This window comes from Argopecten irradians, chromosome 1 (assembly GCF_041381155.1).
Source record: "Argopecten irradians isolate NY chromosome 1, Ai_NY, whole genome shotgun sequence".
Taxonomy (NCBI): Eukaryota; Metazoa; Mollusca; class Bivalvia; order Pectinida; family Pectinidae; genus Argopecten; species Argopecten irradians.
In genome coordinates, this window is record NC_091134.1 from 13,808,005 (window position 1) to 13,832,061 (window position 24,057).

At 33.5% G+C, this 24,057-nt stretch overlaps 1 protein-coding gene across 6 annotated transcripts; it reads right to left on the reverse strand.

Moving 5' to 3' along the window:
- Positions 1-8,509: 8,509 nt before the first annotated feature.
- On the reverse strand, positions 8,510-23,153 carry LOC138318443 (uncharacterized). Of its 6 annotated transcripts, none has more exons than XM_069260801.1 (18): positions 22,866-23,153; positions 21,184-21,264; positions 20,810-20,856; positions 20,522-20,582; positions 19,920-20,051; positions 19,538-19,607; positions 17,299-17,396; positions 16,749-16,919; positions 16,243-16,386; positions 15,969-16,026; positions 14,900-14,961; positions 13,857-13,898; positions 13,007-13,078; positions 12,686-12,739; positions 11,694-11,756; positions 10,960-11,022; positions 10,112-10,542; positions 8,510-9,460 (listed from the first exon to the last, which is right to left on the reverse strand). In XM_069260801.1, exons 2-17 carry the CDS (start codon positions 21,230-21,232, stop codon positions 10,124-10,126), a joined length of 1,605 nt encoding a protein of 534 aa, XP_069116902.1. In that variant the 5' UTR covers positions 21,233-21,264; positions 22,866-23,153; the 3' UTR covers positions 8,510-9,460; positions 10,112-10,123. The 6 variants fall into 6 exon arrangements, with proteins under 6 accessions (XP_069116902.1, XP_069116919.1, XP_069116937.1 ...); XM_069260818.1 differs by lacking the exon at positions 22,866-23,153 and adding an exon at positions 21,459-21,869 and having other exon boundaries at positions 16,749-16,910; XM_069260836.1 differs by lacking the exon at positions 22,866-23,153 and adding an exon at positions 21,459-21,869 and having other exon boundaries at positions 10,319-10,542.
- Positions 23,154-24,057: the final 904 nt, after the last annotated feature.

A 24,057-nucleotide genomic window follows, 5' to 3' on the forward strand; every position in this document is an offset into this window, starting at 1 on the left:
GAATGGGATCTATCCTCATATTTCATCTGTGAGGTTACCCTAGAACCCTTAGCTGTGTCATGTTGAACGTTTGTATAACCCGATCAGTCAAACAAGAATGGCCGACAGGCCAGTATCTTGGGATTTTATTGATGAAGTTTGTTACCCATTGCTTTTTCTTAGTTTCAATCTACTGAACCCTTTGGTCCCCGTTTTAGTCCATACGAGATTTTGAGACTGATAGGAAAGAACAAAGAACAGTTGCCGCCAGGCCTCCATCTTGGGATTTCGATAGTTAAAAGTTGATGGTAATTGGCTATTACTCAGATAGTAAACACGAAGTGATCCGCTACTCAAAATTATCATATGTAAGTTTCCACCCTAGGCTGACCTAGTTGATCATTATATTGCATTTTGGGACCGCGATCGGTTAACAAGATGGCCGCCATTGGCATGCCAAATTGGATATTTTGTTATTCAAAGTTTTGTTATTGCGCCTATTTCTCAAGGAATTACTGAAAGGATCTTGTCTCAAAATCATAAAAAAAAAAAAAAAAAAAAAAAAAAAAAAAAAAAAAAAAAAAAAAAAAAAAAAAAAAAAAAAAAAAAAAAATGTAGGTTTCCCCTAGGTGAAACCTAGTTTGAGCCGCTGTGATTGTGAATTTTGTGTACCCGATCGTTCAACCAAAATTGCTGCCACACAGCCAACTATGAATTTTTATATCAAAGAAGTTTTGTTTAGACGGCTATTTCTCAGAAAGTGTTGAATGGATTCTTTCCTGCAAAGAATTTCACATGTAGGGTTCTCCTAGGCCCTAGTTTGTGCATCAATTTGTGGATTTGTGTGGGACCGATTTGATCAACAAGAATGGTCCACCAAGGTGCAGTTTATCTAGGCTTTGTGAATAGTTTCGAGTTTGTTACCCGCTATATTCTCAACAAGGTACTTCTAAGGTAATCTGTCTCGAAAATGTTATATGTAGTATGTTTGAAAAAGTTTAAAAATGATAGAAGACAAAGATCCATCTATCCCTCTTGTTCAATATATAGATCAGTTCTTTGATGGGCGCCAAGATCCCTCTGGTCATCTCTGTTATAATCATAGTCGCGCATATCTCACGAGAACATGTGAAAAAATTAATGATGTATAGGATTTGATTTATATGTAAAGCTCGTCGAGATCTTGTCAAATAAGGTACCACACAATGTGGCATAAAAAAAAGAATAAGAAATCACAAGATAGTGTTTAGAGAAAATAACCATTTTGATAAAAAAATAGCAACAAGGAATGAGAGTCTGTGGTAGTGTAAGGAAAAATATGGAGTCATTCTTACAGAATAAAAGAAATATACTTAATTATTGATACATTTAGATAAAATGACAAGTTCCTTCTTCCTCTGTATATACCTATCAAATCGGTTAAAGAAATTAGTGAATAATATGTGTAATGGCCTCTTTATTTATCGGACCCTAAATCTACCAAATTTTCAAAGTCAGTAATTATAAAAACTTAATTGACTTGCATTATGAAATAGTTGGACTATGCCCCAGATAAAAACATAATGATAATTTTGGTTGTCATAAAGTCTGTTTTTTTGCTCTATAACCAAGGTGGTATACACACACATATTGTCATAAATTATTCATCCTAGTTCGAAAATATTGTGCTCAAATTTGTCATATTTTTTTTCATAAGTTCTTCTACTATTAAACAGGAGCAATAGAGCAAAAACCGAGTACAAACTTATTTTTTAAAGGAATTTAGGCAGACACGATGAATACATCATATTTTGAGAAATATAAAAGTTGTTCTTAGAATGCGCTTCTGATGGTTAACCTAGATGAAAAACTGCGATAAAGAAAAGGTAAATTATTTGGAATGAAAATATTCCACGATTTTGCATATATTTTATGTGTAATAAAAATGGTTGCCATGGCAAACATAGAACTTGCTAATACAGTTACCTAATAACACAATCAGAAATTATGTCGATTATGTAGGTTTTAAATTTGAAATGGCTAGATTTAACAATCTTGAAATATACAGACTTAGAAAAATAGCGGGATTGGGGGAGCCACAAAGAGGACCCTTCCCATACCGATCATAGCCAGTTATAAAATGAAATGAAAGTAACAATATTTCCCACCCTTAGAATTTGTCATTTTCATCATTATTTCTGGTAAAACAACCACGATTGTCTTAAGAATGTTTTTCTTTCATACCGTACGGATGTGATACGTGGGCTGGACTAGAAACGAATACAGCTCATCGCCGCCTGAAGGCTGGATTGCATGGCCAACCCATGTCAATAAAGCCTCCGTTACGCTCACGGGCAACATCATCAAAACTACTTCTATATTCCTCAGGTACAATTATTAAAAACCTGTGGTTTTCATAAACTTGATCTTTTTTTACCTATCAAAAGATGCACACAACGGAATTTATAGTAGAAAATCCACACTTAATTCGTTTGTCCAGGTGTATGGAAAAATTGTGACTGTTCCTCCGGTGGTCAAAATTCGTGATAATAAATTATGATGTAAAAAGTGCAATTAAACTACCATTTAAATGAAAGCAAATACTCTTACATAATGTGGATATGAAGGATAGGAATTCTATTCGTACCCTCTTGGCTCACAAAATGTTTCGCACAACACGCCTCGGCCAAGCCTCGAGGAGTTTTACTACTCCTTTGTATGACTAACTCCGGATAGATAGGTCCCTTTCCATTCTCATATCCACATATAAATAGTCTTATAAAAACTAGCTAATCTGCTTTAACATTCAACTTTACAGAACAATAAATAAATATTCCCTATTACTAACGTATATTGGCTGTTAGAGATCCACCTTTTATATGCAAGATACTTTCTCATAAAATATTTCCGATATAAACTAATATATCATCAATCATTTATATGGTTCCTTCTAATCCCACCATTTTACACATGTTCGTTCAAAACGGAAATTATGGTATTTTTGCATCCAAATGCGTTTGACCATAATTATCACAATGTCAGTTAATTATAGTTTAATTTCTGGAAAAAATAATATATACGATCACTTACATAATAGGCCATAAGCAGCCAAACATGGCCATGTCAAACACTTTAAGATTATGTCAAAGGTCATGTTGATATGGACAGTCACATTGTCCTAGTTTAACGTACGCGCCCATCCCAATCATTATTATTCAATTATTAGAATGGAGTCTTATGTTATAATTATTTCATGAAAAGTAGATTGGTTGATGCCATTCTAATACTTAATTCATATCTCTCTTTCGGGTGATCCATTTTTTGCGAGGTTTATAGATGTTAATACAATTCATGTCGAAATCAAGATTTGTTAAACCCTAAAAATAGATTTTCCAAAGGTCTATTACAGCTCTAATCTGAAAGCTCGTAGTTTTAAGGTGTGTTAATTGAGTAATATTAATTTCCCTGATCTGATGTTCGATTTGCCTATCTGGTGGATTTCCTGTTTTAAAATCCCTTGCGGTTCAGACTCGAACATGTAATGGATTATCAGTAAATGTATGCATTAAAATATTAACAAACAGATAAAATGGATCTTATGGAAAAATTGTAAAGATTGACTGGGTATTAATTTGTTTTCTTTACCGATAGACTCTCATACGTCTTTCTTGGATAAAGAAATGTCCGTCCCCACTCTTCTTAGAATCGATTGTATTATACCGTCTGATTATATTAGCTTCTGTTCTTTACAAGATTTGAAATGCAAGATTAACATCTTAAAATAACAGACTTTGAAAAATAGCGGATTTGGGGGCCACAAAAGACCCTTCCCATACCTATAGTCCTTTAAAAATGAAATTGAAGTACAATATTTCCACACTTAGAATTTGTCATTTTCATCATTATTTCTGGAAAACAACCAGATTGTAGAATGTTTTCTTTCATACCTACGGATGTGATACTGGCTGGTCTAGAACAATACACTCATGCCGCCTGAGGCTGTATTGCATGGCTACCCATGCAATAAAGCCTCGTTACGTCACGGCATCAACAAAACTTCTATTTCCTCGGTACAATTTTAACATTTTTTCATAAACTTGACTGGTTTTACTATCAAAGATGCAAACAACGGAATTTTTATTGAAAATATCACGTAATTTTTCATGTATGAAAAATTGACTTTCAGCCGTGGATTTGGCGGGATATTATAGTTGTAAAATTGCAATTAAACGTCAGGTATGAAAGAAAAATACTCTTTCATAAGTGGATATGAAGGATAGGAATATTCTACCCTCGGGATCACAAAATGTTGCAAAACCCTCGGCAAGCCTCGGGTTTTACTACATTTTGTGACCCTCGGATAGAATATCCCTTTCCTTCATATCCACATATGAAAGAGTCTTATAATACTGCATGCTTAACTATTCGGCAGTAGTTTATAAACTATTTTCAACATTCAACTTTCAGACTAAATACAAATATTTCCTACGTTTATTGGCTGTAAATCATCTTTTTATTGCAAGATACTTTCATATAATATTTCGATATAAACTATATATCATCATCATATATTGTTTTTATTCCACCATTTTACACATGTTCTTCAAACGTGAAATAATGTATTTTTGCATCCAAATGCGTTTGACCACAATTATACATTTGTAGTTAATAAGGAAATTTCTTAATTATTGTTTTTTTATAAAAAAAAAATATATACTATCACTTCATATAGCCATAAGCAGCCAATCATGGCCATTCAAACAATTTAAGAATGATGTCAAAGGTCATGTTGATTGACTCACTTGTCCTGTTAACGACGCGCCAGCCCAAGCTTTATTATCAATATTAGAATGGAGTCTTATGTTATAATTTTCCAGAAAAGTAGATGTTTCCATTCTATTCTTAATTTATCTTTCGTGATCATTTTTGAGGTTATGAGGTAAAACAATTCATTCGAATCAAGATTTGTTAAACCAGATATTCCAAATGTCTATTAATCTCTTATCTGAATCTCGTAGTTAAGGTGTGTTATTGTATATTAATTTCCCGAGCTGATGTTCGATTTTCATATCGGTGGATTTCTGTTTCAAAATCCCTGAGGGCGACGAACATTAATGGATATCAGTAAAGTATGCAATAAAATATTAACAAACAGATAATTTGATCTTATGGAAAAAGTGAAAGATTGACTGTATTAATTTGTTCTTTACGAAGAGACTCATACGTCTTTCTTGGATATAGAAATGTCCACTCTTCTAGAATCGATGTATTATACTTGATTATATTAATTTGTGCTTTACAAAGAGACACATAGGTCTTTCTGAAATACAGAAATGTCCGCTCTTCTAGACTCGATTTACCCAATTCAGTCCTGACCTTATGGGCGTCTTAAATTAATGTGGCATGAGGGTTTAAGTCAGAACCAGATTTTAAGGTTCAACTGCCATCTCATACTCATAACTATGCAATGGGAATTGAACAATATGTGTTTTCCGTATCTATTTATAGAAATCTTCATCCCTCAACAGTGCAAACCTTATATATGAATTGGGATTATGCCATAAAAGGAAACTGCGATTTTTTGAATTTAATCATAAATGTTAGAAATGCATCAACCCTCGATGAACAAGGATAAAACAATAAAATGCTGCTCGAGAAAGTTACACGAGAATTATCTTATAAAAGAAAAACAAAATTGATAAGCATAATGTAAGTAAATATAAATACATGAATATCAAAAATTATTTTTTTAAAATCACACAAAATCTTCAAAATAAAACATGAATTCCTCCGAGTAAAAACTAGAAGATGAGGAAAATATAATTGATTTATCTTTCAAAACAACCGATCAACACCTGGAGGGGGGATAAATTAATCCTCAAAGCTTGTAATTCCATTATAATCCGTAAGTTATTCGAAGTTTCCTTTTGTTAATACTTATAATGGTTTTGATGATTAGATTGTACCTTATGCACGACATAATAACATAAAAGCCTAAAGACAGAGGAATCCCCCAGCGGAACTTATCACAGCGATAGGGGACGGACAGGTGTAAAACTGTTTATCACAACTTTCCAGTTCAGTGATGCCATACGGCAATATCATGAATATCGTAAGACACACGTGTAATTACATTGTGATGGCACAGATGATTATGACGTCATAACCAATATATATGACACCGTATGATTGTAGTGTAGTTAGACTAAAAAGACACATTCGAGCCTGATTACTACTGTTTTATATAGAGACTTCATTTGAAGTTGTGCTTTTTAAGCATTGATGTCACTTTTTAAAATTTCTTCATGGTATGAAAGAAAGTTTGTTTGCAAACTGTAAATCCGCGTAGCCGATTCTCACAAAAATTTGCAAACACAATTTATTTCATATCCCGATGAAATTAAAAAATAGTGACATCTATGCTTATAATCGTCCTTCCGTTCGTTAACATATCTTGTAACCTCTATTTCTCGGAAGGTACAAAAGGGATCTTTCTCAAATCTCATATGTAGGTTCCCCTAGGGCCCTAGTTGTGCTTATTGCATTTTAGGACCGATCGGTTAACAAGATGGCCGCCAGACCGCCATCTTGGATTTTGATAGTTAAAGTTTGTTACCGCTATTTCTCAGAACGTACAGAAGGGATCTTTCTCAAATTTCATATGTAGGTTCCCCTAGGGCCCTAGTTGTGCATATTGCATTTTAGGACCGATCGGTTAACAAGATGGCCGCCAGGCCGCCATCTTGGATTTTGATAGTTAAAGTTTGTTACCGCTATTTCTCAGAAAGTACAGAAGGGATCTCTCTCCAATTTCACATGTAGGTTCCCCTAGGGCCCTAGTTGTGCATATTGCATTTTAGGACCGATTGGTTAACAAATTGGCCGCCAGGCCGCCATCTTGGATTTTGATAGTTAAAGTTTGTTACCGCTATTTCTCAGAACGTACAGAAGGGATCTTTCTCAAAATTCATATGTAGGTTCCCCTTGGGCCCTAGTTGTGCATATTGCATTTTAGGACCGATCGGTTAACAAAATGGCAGCCAGGCAGCCATCTTGGATTTTGATAGTTAAAGTTTGTTACCGCTATTTCTCAGAAAGTACAGAAGGGATCTCTCTCCAATTTCACATGTAGGTTCCCCTAGGGCCCTAGTTGTGCATATTGCATTTTAGGACCGATTGGTTAACAAATTGGCCGCCAGGCCGCCATCTTGGATTTTGATAGTTAAAGTTTGTTACCGTTATTTCTCAGAAAGTACTGAAGGGATATCTCTCCAATTTCAAATGTAGCTTCCTCTAGGGCCCTAGTTGTGCATATTGCATTTTAGGACCGATCGATTAACAAGATGGCCGCCAGGCAGCCATCTTGGATTTTGATAGTTAAAGTTTGTTACCGCTATTTCTCAGAAAGTACAGAAGGGATATCTCCAAAATTTCACATGTAGGTTTCCCTATGGCCTTATTTGTGCATATTTCATTATGGGACCGAACGGTCAACAATATGGCCGCCAGGCCGCCATCTTGGATTTTGATAGTTAAAGTTTGTTACCGCTTTTTCTCAGAAAGTACTGAAGGGATCTCTCTCAAATTTCACATGTAAGTTTCCCTAGGGCCTAGTTGCGCATATTTCATTTTGGGACCGAACGGTCAACAAGATGGCCGCCAGGCCGCCATCTTGGATTTTGATAGTTAAAGTTTGTTACCGCTATTTCTCAGAAAGTACAGAAGGGATCTCTCCAAAATTTCACATGTAGGTTCCCCTAGGGTCCTAGTTGTGCATTTTTTATTTTGGGACCGAACGGTCACAAATATGGCCGCCATCTTGGATTTTGATACTTTAAGTTTGTTACTGCTATATCTCAGAAAGTACTGAAGGGATCTCTCTCAAATTTCACATGTAGGTTCCCCTAGGGTCCTAGTTGTGCATATTGCACGGTCAACAAGATGGCCGCCAGGCCGCCATATTGGATTTTGATAGTTGAAGTTTGTTATCGGTATTTCTCAGAAAGTACTGAAGGGAGATGTCTCAAATTTCTTGTGCAGGTTCCCTTTAAGGTCCCTAGTTATGCATATTACATTTTGGGACCGATCGGTCAACAAGATGGCAGACAGGCCACCATTTTGAATTTTAATTATTGAAGTTTGTTACCGCTACTTCTCAGAAAGTACTGAAGTGATCTGTCTCAAATTTTATATGTAGATTCTCCAAGGACCTGCATATTGCATTTTGGCACCGATCGGTCAACAAAATGGCCAACAGGTAGCCATCTTGGATTTTGATAATTGAAGTTTGTTAGTGTTATATATCTCAGAAAGTACTGAAAAGATCTTTCTTAAATTTCATATGAGTAATTTGTAATAAAAAGTTGAAAATCAGAGAAAAGATCCCTCTTTCTATTTTCAGACGTAGATCATTCTTTGGTGGGCGCCAAGATCCCTCTGGGATCTCTTGTTTATACTGGTATGGCAAAAAAGAATCGGTCGTTAGAAAGCCAGATTTAGTATAAAAAGAAAAAAAAATAACTACATTTCCATAAATAAAAAATATGTGATAAATAGAAACTTGTGGCTGTGTAACATAAACATTGCATAGCCACTTTTATAATATCCTCCCTATTTCACATTGTGAGCATTCGAAAGTATATGGTTTGATAATAATATAAAAATAGTAACAAATATTGTATCGTTACTTCGAATGGTGATCCAATAATTGATAAAAAATAATAAGCATATTCAAAAATAAACAATATACATGTATATTTACACTTGCTAGGCTTGTTCACTATACGAAAGTACTAGCCGATTTTGTTTACCATAACTGCATGGTAACATTGAACTTTGAACTTGCGTATGAAAATGTTCTATGCGACGTAAAGGGGCTATTTTTTTTAAAGAAACACATGGCTTTGTTTACATTTTGACGCAACATTACTTGTATATTGTTGTTTTTCATAGAAATTTGGAAAAATATGAACAATGCATATATGTTTTATATGTATACATGATACAAACATTTTTTAAATTAACAATTGTATAAAGAAACGGGAAAAATATCCCGACCGGGGCGACGTGCAGTGCTTTCACTTTTGTTAAAAATGATGGATGTCAAATGTAAACATTACCTCTGTGTCTGTGTTCGTCCTACGATCAAGTCTTTGGGGTGGACGGGCGTGGGACCCTCTGACAGAGGTCAGTTATAAACATATCCTCTTGTCTCTGTTCTTTGAGAATTTAATCGTGTGTATTATAAAACATGCACCGCTAGTAATCCACGTGTTGACAGTTACGCGTCAACACAGCTACATTGTTCAATCTATCGATGGCGATGGATCTAAGCGTAGATTATATAATCACATGGCTCCCAAGGATGTAATATCGTCAAGTCAGACGACAATCTCAAACACATTGAGCTACTTGAAAACCGGTTTTTGACAACTTCGACGAACTCCAGTGTGTAAGCGTGCGTCAGCTTTGCCTCGCTGCACAACGGTCACCGAGTTCACACCTGTGGCCGAGTACAAATACTTTATGTTATTACGCTATATATTAACTTTTAGCAAAATTGAATATATATTTAAAAATCTGATCTGATTAAATAAAATTTACTTTGTTTGTCATGTTTATTTCACACTAAAATATTGAACTTTTTTGTCGTCGCGGATGGATAATTCTATCTTACGTGAAGCGTCATAATTCGCTGTTCAATTGAGTAAGCTCCTCCCACTTTTGACCGACTTTTATTGAATAATTACGTCACTTTCAAATGACAATTTTATTGCATAAAGTATAAATAAAAAGTCGTGTGAGTGTAAATATAGGGATTGGATTGCGCTTTTATGTTAACCATGCTTGTATGGAGCAATTCCTCTAAGAATATATTCAATATGGGGCGCTAGCGCGCCCCATAGAATATATTCTTAGAGGAATTGCTCCATACAAGCATGGTTAACATAAAAGCGCAATCCAATCCCTATATATTAATGAAATATAATACCATATTCCGAAAGCGAAGTGTGGTGTTTTTGGAATTTTTAAAAAGCAAAAATGTTGAATACGTGTACTACTATGAAACTGAGAGATACATATAGTTAGATGTAAATATTAATATCATGTTGATAATGATAAAAAAAATCACAATGAAAAAATATATATGTACACGATGGTTTGATTATGTAACCTGTCTATTGTTGTACAGGCTTGTATTGGTGTCACTGGTTGGTTGGGTCCCACCAAATGAACGAACACTGTAACAACTTGGAAGGTTATCCGACTCTCTATTGGAATCATCTGAAGGGTGATAGCGTGTGTTGTTGCCTAGTTGATCATATCCAGGGGAGGGAGAATGCCCACGATTAGTTATCACCTGTATATTGATGCTGCCCATCGTGTTTGGTTGTGTGATGCTTGGCTGATGTATGGTACTGTTGTCTAAAGTATGAGGCTGTTCCGAAAGGCTGCGGTTAGAGATATCCTCAAATTGGGATTCAGGTTGAAGGATGTCGCTTCTGGGACCACTGGTGTTCTCCCAGTGACTATCGGATCCAATGGACATTTCCGGGGTAGTGCGACGAGTGATGTCAACGTCGACTGTATTGCAAGGAATCGGGAAAAATACTTTGAAATACAACAATTACATGTACGAAACAACTTGCATTTAACTTAAATCTTAAGCACTTGACAAAATCAGCCATCATACTCGACGGATTTATACGAGAAATGTTCAAATAACTGACAAAATCCACAGTTTTAATAATAGTTTTCTCAATCCATGTCATGACAAAGGTTCTTAATAATATTTACTGGTTTTTAATGGAACAGCTAAAAGAAAAGTTTTATGTGTTTATACTTACTGTGTCATTACCTAATTTACCTTAAATGTAAAAGTTTTAAGTTTTTTATCCGTAAGATATACTGCAGCTATCCGGTTGTTTATATTTTTCCATTTTAATTCACCCCCTCACACTTTGTATCCAAATAAAACTAAGATACATTCTATGTACCTACCACTAGCACAGTCATTGTCCACGCTCTTCACATATGTGGCATCGCTCGCCTCATTCTGACCTCCTAAAATACAATGATAAAATGTAGAGAATGATACTTAAGTAAATGGACAACTCGAGTTGATATGTCGAACAATTATTGATAGTTTAATGAATATCAAGTTACTGAAATTCGTCTTTTTGACCTATCAAAAAGTAGTAAAATGACGAAAGCATCTACCGTAGTGATTATTTGCTAAGAAAAGTCATATCTAAATGATGTTAACTCTATAATTGCATATTCTATAGCTAATTGTCGTGGGTAGATTATGATCTATATGATTAAATGCATTTTTCGGCAAGTGACTCGTTTCTTTGATCCATCCCAAACATCTTATTGTACATGTCTTATCTCTACTTCACACAGACAAGGACCGATATACATTTTATATAATTACTTGTCATCTCGACGTTATTTCTCACGCCTTTTAAATCTATCTCATCATCATGCCGAATTTATCATTAAAAGTTTTCGTTACATTCGATAGTTTTCTAAAAATAGGTTTATTTCTATCTAACCTGATCAAGTCATATCAGTTCATTGACAGTTATTATCTATTTACCATTCCATTTTAAGATAGCAAATGCCACCATCAAAAGTAAAACAAACAAAAAACACAAACAAAAAACAGACATTCCATAATCTCGAAATAATACGAACATTGTAATCCTTCATATCAATCACTAAATACTAACGTTCATCCGTATTTTGCAAAAGCGGATAAATAGGACTGCAGTCCGCATTTTTCTTGATATTGGCTGAAAATGGAGAACATGTATTGTCAATAAGTTTCCTGACATTGTTTCAACACGACATAAATTCTATTGATAATATGTTAACTGTGAATAGATCTTGGATATAACTGTCCAAGTCAGATGCACGTAAAACGTGATTTAATTATTAATAAAGTCTTAGATAATTTCTATCTACAAATGCTACCCAATATTTAAAGGTACACTATTGATAATATTTCTGAAATGCTTGGATAGAATACCTGCGCAAATAAATTAACTGTTATTACTAAATACAACGAAATATATAATTATGTTGTGAGCCTATCATCGGTAAGCAGGGAATCGTTATCATTTCCATCATAGTCTGAAACAAAGTCAGGAAAACATTCAAATTATGTGAAGTAATTATGAAATATACGCTAAAAGGAAGATTAAAGTTTAAAATTTATTTCGATAAGTCAATTCTAATGTAATATTAATAAGTTATTTTGAAGCTTATATAGAAATGTGATTGTTCTTAATACTTAATAACATTTATTAAATTAAATTTTCAATTGACAATTAAAGCATTCGTATAAGAGAGGAGTTATATTGGCTATTGGCTTCCACGTTTCTGTTTCTACCAGTACTTATAGAGACGAGAGGTCACCTGACCACGATAAAATATATCATTTATTTTTAATATTACAAATATTACAGATATTGCTCATTGTAATAATTCACTGTTACATAAGTCTCCCAAACGTTCACACAGTCGTACTATTGCAACTGGTATCCATGCAAACCCCTATATACTAATCTTCATAGAACTCGAAGGATGTCTAAATTTTGACCAATCAGAAACCTTAACTTTGTTACTATGACAATTAAGACGAGACGGTACAAGAGTGAAGGTAAGTGGACACCAGAGACTGGTCAATATATCACATGAACACAAATATTGCTATGCTTACCATATTCTCTAGGAACGCGAGACGTTAACATAGGGACCTTATTACTTTCAAGATCTGAAAACAAGTAACAAATTCCGTCATATAAGTTATGTTAGGACAAATGTTATTTGACAGAGAAGGGATGTTATTGATGGCATGAAAGAAAAATGGAAGTATGATGAACATATTAGTAGTACTCGCGTTTTCAATTGGATATTTATATTTTGATTTTATTTGATCCACACAACATGCAAACTCATGCATTTCTTCCTCCCATAAAAAAAGCTATTGGCTTACGCTTATAATAAAAACTGACTCATGATTTATTCTTATAAAACATACCCATGGCATCTGTATCATTATTTTCTGTGTCTCCACCCACTTCAGAAAATGAGGCTTGGTCATCTTTAACATCTACACATAAATGTAAAACAATCAGTTAATGTTAGCATGTATACATATTAACTTTTTTAGCGATTAATTCAAGATGAACAAATTAATTACTCTTTGATGGTTTATCAAAGTACAAAATTGAGCATGGTATCGATATCTTAAATAGACCGTTGAGTAAAGTTCTTAAAGGCCAACTGCTGATAATTTTGTAGAGTCGTAAAAGTTATTAGCTTACCGTTACTACACTTCACTTATCATTACTTTCTAAACAATTTAAAATAAATCAAATGTTAATTTTCATAACGATTGGTTGTCTTATGTTTATGTTAAATTGTCTTAAATTTGCTTGGTGTTGTAGCCCCATCTTAGGCCATCGATATTTATTTTCTTATGCTATTATTTTCTTTAAAAACAGCTTTTATTGTTTCGGGAAGGTATTGGGCCTTTACTTTTTTGCTACATTTGCATGCTTTTATCTTCACAATCAAAAGTTTATTCGAGTATGTAGAGTTTAATGATGTTGATTGAAATTTCCGTTAATTCGTCTATCTTCAAAAAATTTCAAAACTGATTTCGATAAATGAATCGAATCTATGACATTTTTTTCACAAAAACAAATGTACCTAAAGTTTTTCCCATAATCTTAACTGAAGAAAAAATAGTATCAAGGTAAAACATTGGACCTTTTAGTGACAGGATCACAAATATCTAGAAATGACTCGATGATGTTTCATTATACAACTAGTATAAATCAATTTCAAATTATAATGTAAAAGGCGACCAATACTTTAAAACATACCTGCGTCTTTCTCTTTCAGGTATTTCAATATTTTCTTCCTATCTGAATAATATTGAAAACAGGTGGGAAAATTTTAATTTGTAACCTTAAATAACGTCAAATAATTCATCACTTACAACCAAAGCATGATATGTTTTAAAGAATAGAAATGATATTTAGTAAATGGTAAACTTATTATGAAAGCCTCACATTCCTAACGTTAGTTAAAGATGCGCCACCGCTGAGAAATGCTATTTTTCTCTATCAAAAAACAGGAGCAAACGATTTAGTACTTTTCTTCAGTTACAAAAGTACTCTTGTTTTACACCATTACCATCATCAAAAAGTTTGAGTTTCTCATTTTATTAAAAATAAAAATATTGAAAATAATGAATTGTCCTGAAAGAATTCCGTGGCTATACATGCACCAAGAGCAAAAATAAAAAATAGCTATTCATACACGATTAAATACCAGTTATTGTTCAATCGATGGCGGTGGAGAACCTTTAAAATATGTATGCATTAAAAACAATTAAGCATAGCTATAGAAATGTACTTACAGTGACATGCAGCATGAAACAAAAATTAAAGTTTATATCAAATACCATTTTGATAATTCTTTAATCTTAAATGTATATAATTACATGTATAGCAAATTTTTGTTTCATAACAGTATCATACAGTTGACTTCTGTATGTAAACTTCCGTGGAAGATACCATGAAAATACATACTTATTGAATAAAATGATATTGTGAATTATCTAAGCATTTATAAAATTGATATCTTACAGACGTATTTGTACAACAGCAACTGATATACGGTATGTGTAAACACCATAAAGATTAACTTTAGGGTAGATGATGGTCTCAATTCCTCATTTTCCACTTTTTGCTATTCCATTTATTTGCAATATATAAAATATTACAATTTCTGAATCACTGAAAATGTCATTTTGACCACGTATTTAGTAGTTTATTCATTAATCAAGTACGACATACATTCACATGAATGATTGATGTCCAACTTGTTATAGTGTTATCACAAATAAACAAATAATACTTACTTAAAATGATCCCCACCATTAGGCCTATTACCAACATCACTGCCAGTGGTACTGCTATCACCCTTCATAAAAAATACACGATTTTACTATTGTGCAAAACAAACAATAAATGATTGAATGATCATTTTGCCCTATTGTTTATAATTTTTGCCCCCCCCCCAGTAGTTTATAATTTTTGCCCCCCAGTAGGTCACGTTTCATCAAAACATAGGGGCACATCTATAAAGAAAGCGAAAAGTATCTTGTTCCGATGCAGTTTACGCACATTCTACACTGTGTAAGAATTATTGGCCACCAAGATTCGTTGAATCCTTCCAGTAGTTTAGGAGGAGTAGTCGGTTGGTCTTTGTGTCTACAAACAACTTGAACCCAATACATACAGTGCTCCATATGCCAAAGTGATGTGATTAAGGAAAACTATTTTCAATGATGAACAGCATCGCAGTAGTTGATAGTGAAGCGCGTATGATTTGGTATTGATTAGTTTAATGCCTGTCAACAGCGCCAGTATGATCAAGGACGTGTCAGGTAAATTGGTGGAGAATAGTCAAAATCAACGACCAGCGTTCAGTGTCTGGTACCTGTTTAACATTGGAGTGGTGGAGGGGTTGTGATAATGTGTCGGGAGATCTTAACGAATCAGCCACCGCGGCCCCATGATGCGGTTAAGAGTAACAGCTAGTTGAACAAAATTTGTTGGCCACGCTGGATGATTGTGTCCAGATGTTATTTAGAGGCCAGATACCCGCCTACATTACACTGACTATAATATTATTAATCTTGTATTTATTTATGTAAGAAATGCCAACAAAGTCAATCGAAACAAAACTAGTTAAGAGACACAAATGCGATAGACGTAGCCGAAATATCAACTATAAAACCACGAAAAATAGAATAAGGTAATCTGTCTTCGACTTTGTTACATATATTGACAATTCAAATCTTGATTTTATGGTGTTTTTGAACGCCTTTCGGTATCTTGTTCACATCATGACTTTGGATAATCTCGCATTTGTGTATGTTTTGAACAAATTCATCTTATCAATGATTTTGTGTTTATCATACTTACACAATTATAAATGTATTGTTGTCCGTGTCAAGATTGTCTTCCTTTTTTCGAACGAAAACTGAAATTGCAACAAAAACAAAATCAAATGCTTTTCATATCATGCACCAACTTCGAAAATTGACCGTGCACATGTATGTACGTAATTATTCAACAACGTAAAATATACATGCAATAACCCTGTCTACCTATAACCAGTGACGAATTACAAAAAGAAAAGGAAAAAAAAACGAAAAAAAACTACAAACTACAAAAAGTACATAAATCAAACAACTACCTTCTGTATATGTATCTGTCTGTATCCGAATAATGGTGGTAGCGGATGCCCTGGCAAACTTGGGAAACAATCTGACAGCTACCGTGTAACTCGTGTTTGGAGTCAAGTTGGGAATGTGCATTAAGGCCATATTACTGTTCGGATCTGAATAACATAAATGATATGGATTTTTTTAAAAATATATGGTTCATTTCTAATAATCTCCTTTTTGATGCGATACATTTGCATAGAGGGGATGGGTTTCGATATTTAGAAACAATTTTGAAAACAACATCATGAGATAGACGCTCAAAACCCGTACTTAATGTACAACATCACCCTTGGCAAATAGTTGGTGGTGGTGTAGATACAAAATAAAGAAAACCTAAAGAAAGTTTAATTATAAATATAAAGAAACTGAACGCGTAATTTGTATAGATAAATGCAAATAACATGATAAACTCGAAATACATAATTTTAATGTAGCAGGTCTAATATAGATAACAAATGTTCCCAACAATATTTACCAAGATTTATTTCCTGTTGTCTCAACAAGGACTCGTTTAGGGGTTTATATATACGAGCGATCACTAACACATCCATATCCTTCCGGTCAATAGTGATACCGAGGGTTACAGACGTAGAGGTAAAGTTGGTGACCATCACCTCAGGCGGAGGCTGGCGATACTCTGTAAAACCTGCGAATAAAACATCATCTAAAATGTAATCAATATAGTTAATACGTATTGCGTTTTAATACTATTGTTGTTTGCTGATTTAGTGTCATTTTTCAATTCTTTCACTGAGTATGATATACAGTTGCATGGTATCGTGGTGTCACTTGCATTCCTCAACTTCCACCAATCAAATTGTAATGGAAATGATTATTGTTAAGAATTTTCCATCTTCATTGAGTAGATATGCAGAACACATGACAAGCTGTAATTATAAGTTAAAATTTTCCACTTTAACGTAATTAAAATGCATGTTTTAGAAATATGTAGTTCCTGAGACACCCACTATATTACAAGTACTGTGACAATCGTAATGCAGGTTCCTGTTTCTATTGTAACTTACCTGCAGGAGCAACACTAACTGTTGTTATGTTGAAAGTTGGAACAGTGCTCGGCATTACACATTGTCCATTAGAGAGCTCTATCATTCCAACTTTACATCTGAAATTAACATTCACATTTAATAGATTTTATTTCGTGCCCAGCATAGTTTATCACAGTTTCTTTAAATAAATGACGATTCTTTTTCCCATTTTTTTTTTATTTAATAGACATACATGTATAAATAACATCATGTTCCTTTCACAGAAGGACTTGCACACAAATTTCCACATTTACATAGATTATGCTAATCATGAACACAAACTTTCACCGCTTTTACATTATTTACAGATATTTTCACCATTTATTCATCATTACCTCTCAATCATTCATATCCATTCAAAATAAATTGATATTAGTAATTTCAAACAAGTAGTTAATATTGCCATCAAAGATGTCAGGTAAGGGGAGACAACTCTAATATAAAATATCGGTAGAAGGGAGACTACTCCATATCACTTATTCAGACATTCTATTATAAATTGATATAAATACTTTCTTACTTTTAATAATTTCAGTGGTACACATATTATGTAATGTTATTTGTTAATATGTACTTTCTTCTTCTTTTTTTTTACATTTTTTAATTTAACTTCTAATCAACCCATAATATTAGTTTTAGGAGTATGAAAAACACAATAGTAGTAAAATTGATATCAACAACAAGGGGAGCTAACTCTCACATATACATGAGTGATAAACGAGTAATTATAAATACATGTAGTTCTTAAGTCACAGTTTTTTTTTTATAAACTTTGGTATTTTGAAACTATCAATTCCTTTTTCCCATTTTGTTTGATTTTTATGTATACTGATACTATAGATTATCTGTAAGTAATTCTTTTAAAATTTGAAATGCTGATGTAGGAGAAGTTTATTTGTTTTGGTATTTTTTTATATTCCTGATCTTCCATATAACCCATTTAGTTGTAATTATGACTGTGTTAGATATTGCATTTTTCAATAAATTATCAGTGCAGTCACCGAGCATCATTTTCTCCTCATCAATATTCCATGTCATATTTACAGTGTCAAAACTTTCATTATTGTAAAGATTAGCATGTATTATGTCTAACAATTGTGTTGTGAATAAACAGTTAAAAAACAAATGGGTTAAAGTCTCATTTTCAGTTCTACACATATGACATAGTCCATCGGATCTATTCATTAGACTTAATTTGTTTTCGGTATATATCACCCTATGTATACTTTTCCATTGAAATTTTTTCATTTTATTTGTGATTGCATAGTCGGTATTTCCAAAAAAAATTCCAAACATTTATCCAATCTATTTCCTTCTGAAATTGAGTATTCCATTTAATTTCTGCTGTTGGTCTTATAGTTGGTGTAGTAATAGTATGCAGGGTTTCCAATTTAAGTTCTTTTGGCTTTACAATTTTAAAATGATTTACATTAAAGACACATATCTCTAATTTATTGTTAATATATATTATATGTTGTTTGTGTTCTGGTTCTGGTTCATTACCTTTAATAATTTCAATATATTTTCTAGGTATAGCTTTCTTTATTTTAGAAATCTCGGCATTCCATAAAATAAATGACGATTAAAAAGGACTGTGAACGTTTGGAATGAAAGTTAACATAGGCACATGGTACGTTCATGTATATATCCATTTAGATCTGATCAAGTTTAGTCAATTTGATACCTCTTGCCTAGTGAGGTCATTTGTAATGTTTTCTCGAGTTTACTGGGTTTCCTTCCATCCTCCTTCGTCAGGAACTATAAGTTAATACTTTTTGAAAAGTGAGACCCTTAATTGTGTAAATGAACCGCGAAACATAAGCCTCATTATTGTATAAAATTGGTTCTTTATAAGTTTGTGATATCTAATTTTTCACAGAATAACCTTTTATAATTATGTACCAAAATAAAGTTGAATTTTATGCCGGCATTTCAAACAAATGGCATTTTTGCACCTTTAATCATGGTTTCTGTTATAATTACATTTTTATATAAACTGAGTTAGTTCATCTTCATAGGTCATAGAAGCTTAATAGAACTACACAATGGTTAGCATCTAAATTGTCAAATCCATCAATTTAAGAACATCTATTGTTTAAAAAAAATAACGTAAAGGTTTCGGCATTCTGTCGGGGTTAAGTGATGTTGTCATGTGATAATGGTATTTGTTGCATAATGAAAGTAAATTATATAGAATATAACTTCCAGTAATACTTGCCTTGGTATATTTAACTCAACACAGTGTCCTCGAGAATTTTCCGCGTAATTATCCTGGCATATGCAGGAACCTATGAAAACAATTAGTACTTTAACACAAGTCTCGACTTTAATGTCATTATGGACATCTTAAAGGATTTGTGCAGCCAAATTTTTTTTTGATAATACGTCAGGATACTTTAAGAATATTTGCTTTTGTCATGTTCATTGTTAATATACATGTAGTCTCATCGCATAACATCATATATGTCTTTTTTATCAAAATTCTATTTTTGTATAATATTTTTCAACCTCCGACAGTTATATCGCAGTAAATAAGAGGTTTGTTTTAAAAGCTAAATTTTGTGTTAGATAAATGTAACATGAAGCACACAAATACTTACAGTTACGCAGCAAAATTTGGTTTTCACCGCATTCTTTCCTTACACACAAATCCTCTCGATCCCCACAGTATCCGCGTTTAGTGTCACAACGACACTTGTTTGATCCATCAGACTGTATTTCTGATATTGTTTCTGTAAATTAACGAAAGAACCTCAAAAACGTATAAAAGTTAAACTGGTTCAAATTAAGGCTAACATAACTGGACAATTGTGATATTGATGTTATAAATGAAATTAAAAATGTAAAAAAAAATTCTCATAAATAGTACTTATGTAATAATAACATGTAATCAACAAAAAATAAAAATGATTATATCATAATTGTTCGTACTATAACATATTCTAGGTTAAGGCAATTTATTAACTTATTATATATAATGAATTAACATGTCCAGCACAAGACTACAAATCGTTCCACTTCCCATTCGTTTCATTAATTTACATTTCCGTAACCAAGATTATATGACGTCACACAGTAGTGTCTTGGTTGTGTAACATATCTAACATTCTGAAGCTAGTCGTTTTAATGTTGTTGTTTTGAAGGAAGAATCATTTCACATGGTTTATTGATGGTTAATTGGTAAAGTTAGAAAACTCTATACCTGGAAAGTCGCATGCCTCTATCCCTTCCACTACTATTAGGCCTACATATACGAAAAGCACCTTTAACATAAAACAAAATCTGGTCAGGAAGTACAGAGACTGCAAATCAAAATGCAAAACAATAATGAACATGTCAATGACTAACAAAATATGCAACTCTTATATATTCAATAATGAACAAAACCAGGACCTTTGATAAAGTATTAGATTATTAGCATGTAACCTTTCGGCCGATCTACCTAATCGAAGAATTACATTACAACATATTTAACAAAATAAGTACGTACATATTTGTATATTACCATGGCGTTGCAAACAGTAATGCCATACACTACTGTAAGAGAAAAGAAGAATATATATGACAATGCAGTAGGTCTAAAAATAGTGTAGTCGTAATTAAGGAATTTCCTGATGCTACTTTTAGAATAATAGTTATAGAACACACTAAGCGCTTTAAATAGCACAGTTGTCACTTTACAGTATGAATTAGTTTAACTCTTTAAAATCTGAATGTTGTTAGATAAAAAATTACCCATGCAGTGGTAGGTATGTAAATATGTTATATGAGTATGTTTAGTAAGGCATTCTACCGTACATTATGGAGTATAATCATTTGGTTTTGAATCATAGGAAACAGTATAAATGATAGATAGGACCTTACCTTCCGTAGGAGAGGTACAGAGTGTCATCGACATCAGTGCATTACACATATACGCATTTAGCCAGGGGTATTTCCTTTACACTAAATATAGATAACGTTAAAAGGTCTTAGCGATTAATGTAAAACAAATACAAACAGAAAATACATTAAAACATAACATCGATTTATTATCTATCATAAATATAACATACATTAATGTTAACATTTATAAGATTAAATGGAGGTTTTGCTTTCACAATCTGATTAATTTTATCAAATAATAAAAAAAAACTAACCTGATGCACACATTCCTGAATTTTAAATAGCCATTATGCTAGGTTTACACTATGTTCCCGGCGATCACGGTAGCCCCGTTTGCCCGAAACGTGGTGCGCCGTGGAATTTTGGCTATTTTTGTCTCTGTATTCAAGTTGAGCTAGGTCTTGTGAAGTTTTGCCACGGTCTTTTACGGATTACGTCATGGACCGTAGATATACGGGAAAGTGCTGTTCCGGGAGGTTAAAGGTACACTACGGCTTTAGCACGGTCTATCAAGGATACCACTACGTTCTCACTAGGCCTGTTACGATCTGATGAGGTCTGCTACGTTTTACACGTTTTGATCAAGCTCCGATACGTTTTTCACGGTCCGCCAAGGCTTACTAGGGATGAAAGTCTGATACCGGGATTTTTTTGAAGCAAATGAAACAATATCTATTGCCGAAAATGTCATTTCAAACACATTTAAATTACAAATTATATTTGGTATGAATATATAAATATTATAGCCAAGTGTTTTTACGCCATTTTGTCTGTAATGGTTAATCACTTAATCTATCTTTTGTAATAATAGCTTTTGTATAATTTGATGGTTTTAATGTGTTTGATAATGACTATTTCTGTTTAATAATACAAATAATCCATGAAGTAGCAAATATGTACCAGGCCAGGCAATGATACTTCATCAGATATTGGTTGCAACGTAAGACCGTAATAAGACGTAACACGCCGTATCACGTCGGGCTTTCAATCGCTACAAGCCGTGATGTGCCTTGACAGAACGTATCGAAACGGTTATCATCCACCTTAGCTTGCCGTCAAAACCTTGACAAACCTTGACAAAACGGCACAAAACGTGCAGCCAATCTGCATCAACCGTGATAAAACGTGGAAAAAACGCAACAGAACGTCACAAAACTTGAAATCACCGTTAGATTCCGGGAAACGTGCTTGCTGCCCGTTCCACCACGGACCGTCTGGAAGTTTTGTTACGGCCTCGCACGCATTGTTACGTTTTGATACGTCAATCCCGTTTTATGACGTCCTGTGGCGTTTACCATCTGTACCGTGACTGCCGTGGCAAATTTTTTGACAGTTTAAAAATCTGGTACGGCATCCACGGTAATCACGACCGCTCACGTTTGTCTATCACGTCCTTCTGCGTTGTCTCAAGTTGTCTCGCGGTCACCACGTTTTGTCCACGGTGGCCCGAAACGGGGCTGCCGTGGCCGCCGGGAACATAGTGTAAACCTAGCATTACATATCAGTGTGAAAAATTACGTATAAATGCCTAAATGTAAAATAAAGCTGTCAATATTTCATTGGGAAAACCTGTCATATATGTTATTTAAGGTTTATATGAACGAGTGCACAATATTAAACATTTACTAGTTACAGTAGAAGCCACAATATCAAATTGATACCTTATGAGGTGACTATTCCAAATTAAAATACGTTGTTGGTGGTGTATAGTAGCTGCAGCAGAGTAGCACTATTTAGTCCGTTAAACAGACAATGACGTCTTTTTGGCCTCAAGGTAGGCTGGATACGTATATTCCTTCTATGGTTTGTGCTGTTCGACCTGGTCAGATGTTGTTTGAAATAATTCTCTATACATAAATGTCAAACCTTCCTCACAAGTTATACTCCATCTTTACTGTCAGTATTCCAAACATACAATACATACAGCCTAAACATACGTAAAATGAATGACGAGTCAGACAGAACATAGAAATAATTTAATGATTGCATCAGTTGACCATAGAAATAATGTAATGATTGCATCAGATAGACTACACGCCAATTGACATAACATCTGAAGAAAGACAACTCCACCATGCATATGACAAAATAAAATACAGCACAGCCGCATAATAAACGGCTTGCATTATAAATCGTTAATGCAGTATTATCACTTTATTGATATTAATATTTCTCAAAGTCCCCCAAAAATGTATCGCGTTTTACCCACACTTGTGTATTTAGCAATTTTTTGTTTACAACTGCATTCTCTATAAATGTTATGGAATGTGTATTCTAAAGCTGACAATGGAAGTTAAGGCATTCGTGTGAAGATCAAGATAAACCTTTCAAGTAGTTTATAGATAACCCATTCTATATCGGCCATGGTTTGTAAGATTTAGATGTTACTGTCTGTTCAACTTTTCACGAAAAAAGTATCACTTTAATTACGATATATTCTCTTCACTGAAATATTCGCGATGTTCGTAATTTTTTTTTTAGTTTTGTCCGATACGCTGTCCTCTCTGTTTTCAATTATCGATTTCAAAAAACACTTTTATTGACGATGTCTGAGGGACAACATGCCAGAAATTACCAAGGGAGACCAACTAACTAAATGTGTTTACATAGACCACATTGCTAAAGTTTGGTTGTGTATTATTATAACAACTGGATAGTATTTTGTCATTTTGTTCTTAACTAAAGTCTAGGTACTCATATAGCACTAGATGACAAAAAATACCGAAACAAGGTTCAATTTTACAATAATAAAAACTGAAAAATTATTGTGTTGATTATCAAAATGAATATTTTGAACCGAATTTCAATCTGACTTTACAAACTTATTTCATTGTTACCCATGGATAATTTCAT

Coding starts and splice junctions, on each gene's coding strand:
- LOC138318443 (XM_069260801.1), bottom strand. CDS start 21,232: ATGTGTAATGCACTGATGTCGATGACACTCTGTACCTCTCCTACGGAA. Junction 20,857..21,183: donor CTGTACCTCTCCTACGGAAG/GTAAGGTCCTAT, acceptor TTTCTCTTACAG/TAGTGTATGGCATTACTGTT. Junction 13,079..13,856: donor CCTGAAAGAGAAAGACGCAG/GTATGTTTTAAA, acceptor ATTTATGTGTAG/ATGTTAAAGATGACCAAGCC.